The sequence below is a fragment of the Trichechus manatus genome, unplaced genomic scaffold (genome assembly GCF_000243295.1).
Source record: "Trichechus manatus latirostris isolate Lorelei unplaced genomic scaffold, TriManLat1.0 scaffold00036, whole genome shotgun sequence".
In the NCBI taxonomy this organism is placed as follows: Eukaryota; Metazoa; Chordata; class Mammalia; order Sirenia; family Trichechidae; genus Trichechus; species Trichechus manatus.
In genome coordinates this window covers 6,608,495-6,609,731 of record NW_004443972.1, presented here as the reverse complement: position 1 = coordinate 6,609,731, position 1,237 = coordinate 6,608,495, and the positions used below count along the sequence as shown (strand labels likewise).

Genomic DNA, 1,237 nt, shown 5'->3' with positions numbered 1-1,237 from the left:
AAACTTGGGCAAGGGAACCCCTTTACCTGTCACTCCAGAGATGGAGAGAGTCAAACACAATCAAGAAAATATTAGCTCGGTACTTTGGCAAGAAAGGAAAAAAAAAAGATGCCACTTAACCTCATAATTAACTCGATTCTTAGCATTTCTTCTTCTTCTTCTTTTTTTGAACCCACTTCCTTTTCTGTGCTTTTAATATATCTCATTTAGCAAAAGGACACCCTTTCTCATTTCTATGATAGCACTCGGAATTCTAATTTTTATTTCAGTTCATTCTGATTTTTATTTCATCTGACACTTTTAAACACTTTAAGAAATAACAAGTCTTTTTGTTTGCTTGGGTAGCAGCAAAATCAACTTCTAATAATCTCAAATCCCCACGTGATTATCTAGGAGGCACTGTGCTCACAAACGTGAAAAAAATAACATCGGTAACTCAGCCTTTCTGCAGTAGCTGAGGTCCTTGCTGCCCTACAGCGGTGAAGTTTCCCCTCCCAATAATGGCTTCCATTAGAGTAGTATGTGGAGTCTTGTCGCATGTAACTCCTGGCTCCTTGGAATACTGTGCCATTTTGTAACAAGGAAGTTGAACTCACACTAAAACTTTACAACAAATGAAATGTTATTTACGGTTGTTTTTCTGGATGCTTTCTCATTACACAGGTGTTATACAAAGAAAACTTGGGCAAGGGAATCCCTTTACCTGTCACTCCAGAGATGGAGAGAGTCAAACACAATCAAGAAAATATTAGCTCGGTACTTTGCCAAGAAAGAGAAAAAAAGATGCCACTTAACCTTATAATTAACTGGATTCTTAACATTTCTTCTTTGTTTTTTGAACCCACTTCCCTTCCTTTGCTTTTAATATATCTCATTTAGCAAAAGGACACCCTTTCTCATTTCTATGATAGCATTCAGAATTCTAATTTTTATTTCAGTTCATTCTGATTTTTATTTCATCTGATGCTTTTAAATACTTTAAAAAAAAACAACAAGTCTTTTTGTTTGCTTGGGTAGCAGCAAAATCAACTTCTAACAATCTCAAATCCCCACGTGATTATCTAGGAGGCACTGTGCTCACAAACGTGAAAAATAACATTGGTAACTCAGCCTTTCTGCAGTAGCTGAGGTCCTTGCTGCCCTACAGGGGTGAAGTTTCCCCTCCCATTAATGGCTTCCATTAGAGTAGTAAGTGGAGTCTTGTCGCATGTAACTCCTGGCTCCTTGGAATACTGTG

At 37.5% G+C, this 1,237-nt stretch overlaps 1 protein-coding gene across 1 annotated transcript in view; it reads left to right on the top strand.

The window, feature by feature from the left end:
- Positions 1-1,237, top strand: part of NEB (nebulin) — a 249,118-nt gene that overhangs the window by 236,886 nt on the left and 10,995 nt on the right. The window contains exon 140 of the mRNA XM_004375379.2: positions 664-756. Coding sequence (XP_004375436.1) covers positions 664-756 — 93 coding nt within the window. The remainder of the gene's footprint in view (positions 1-663; positions 757-1,237) is intronic.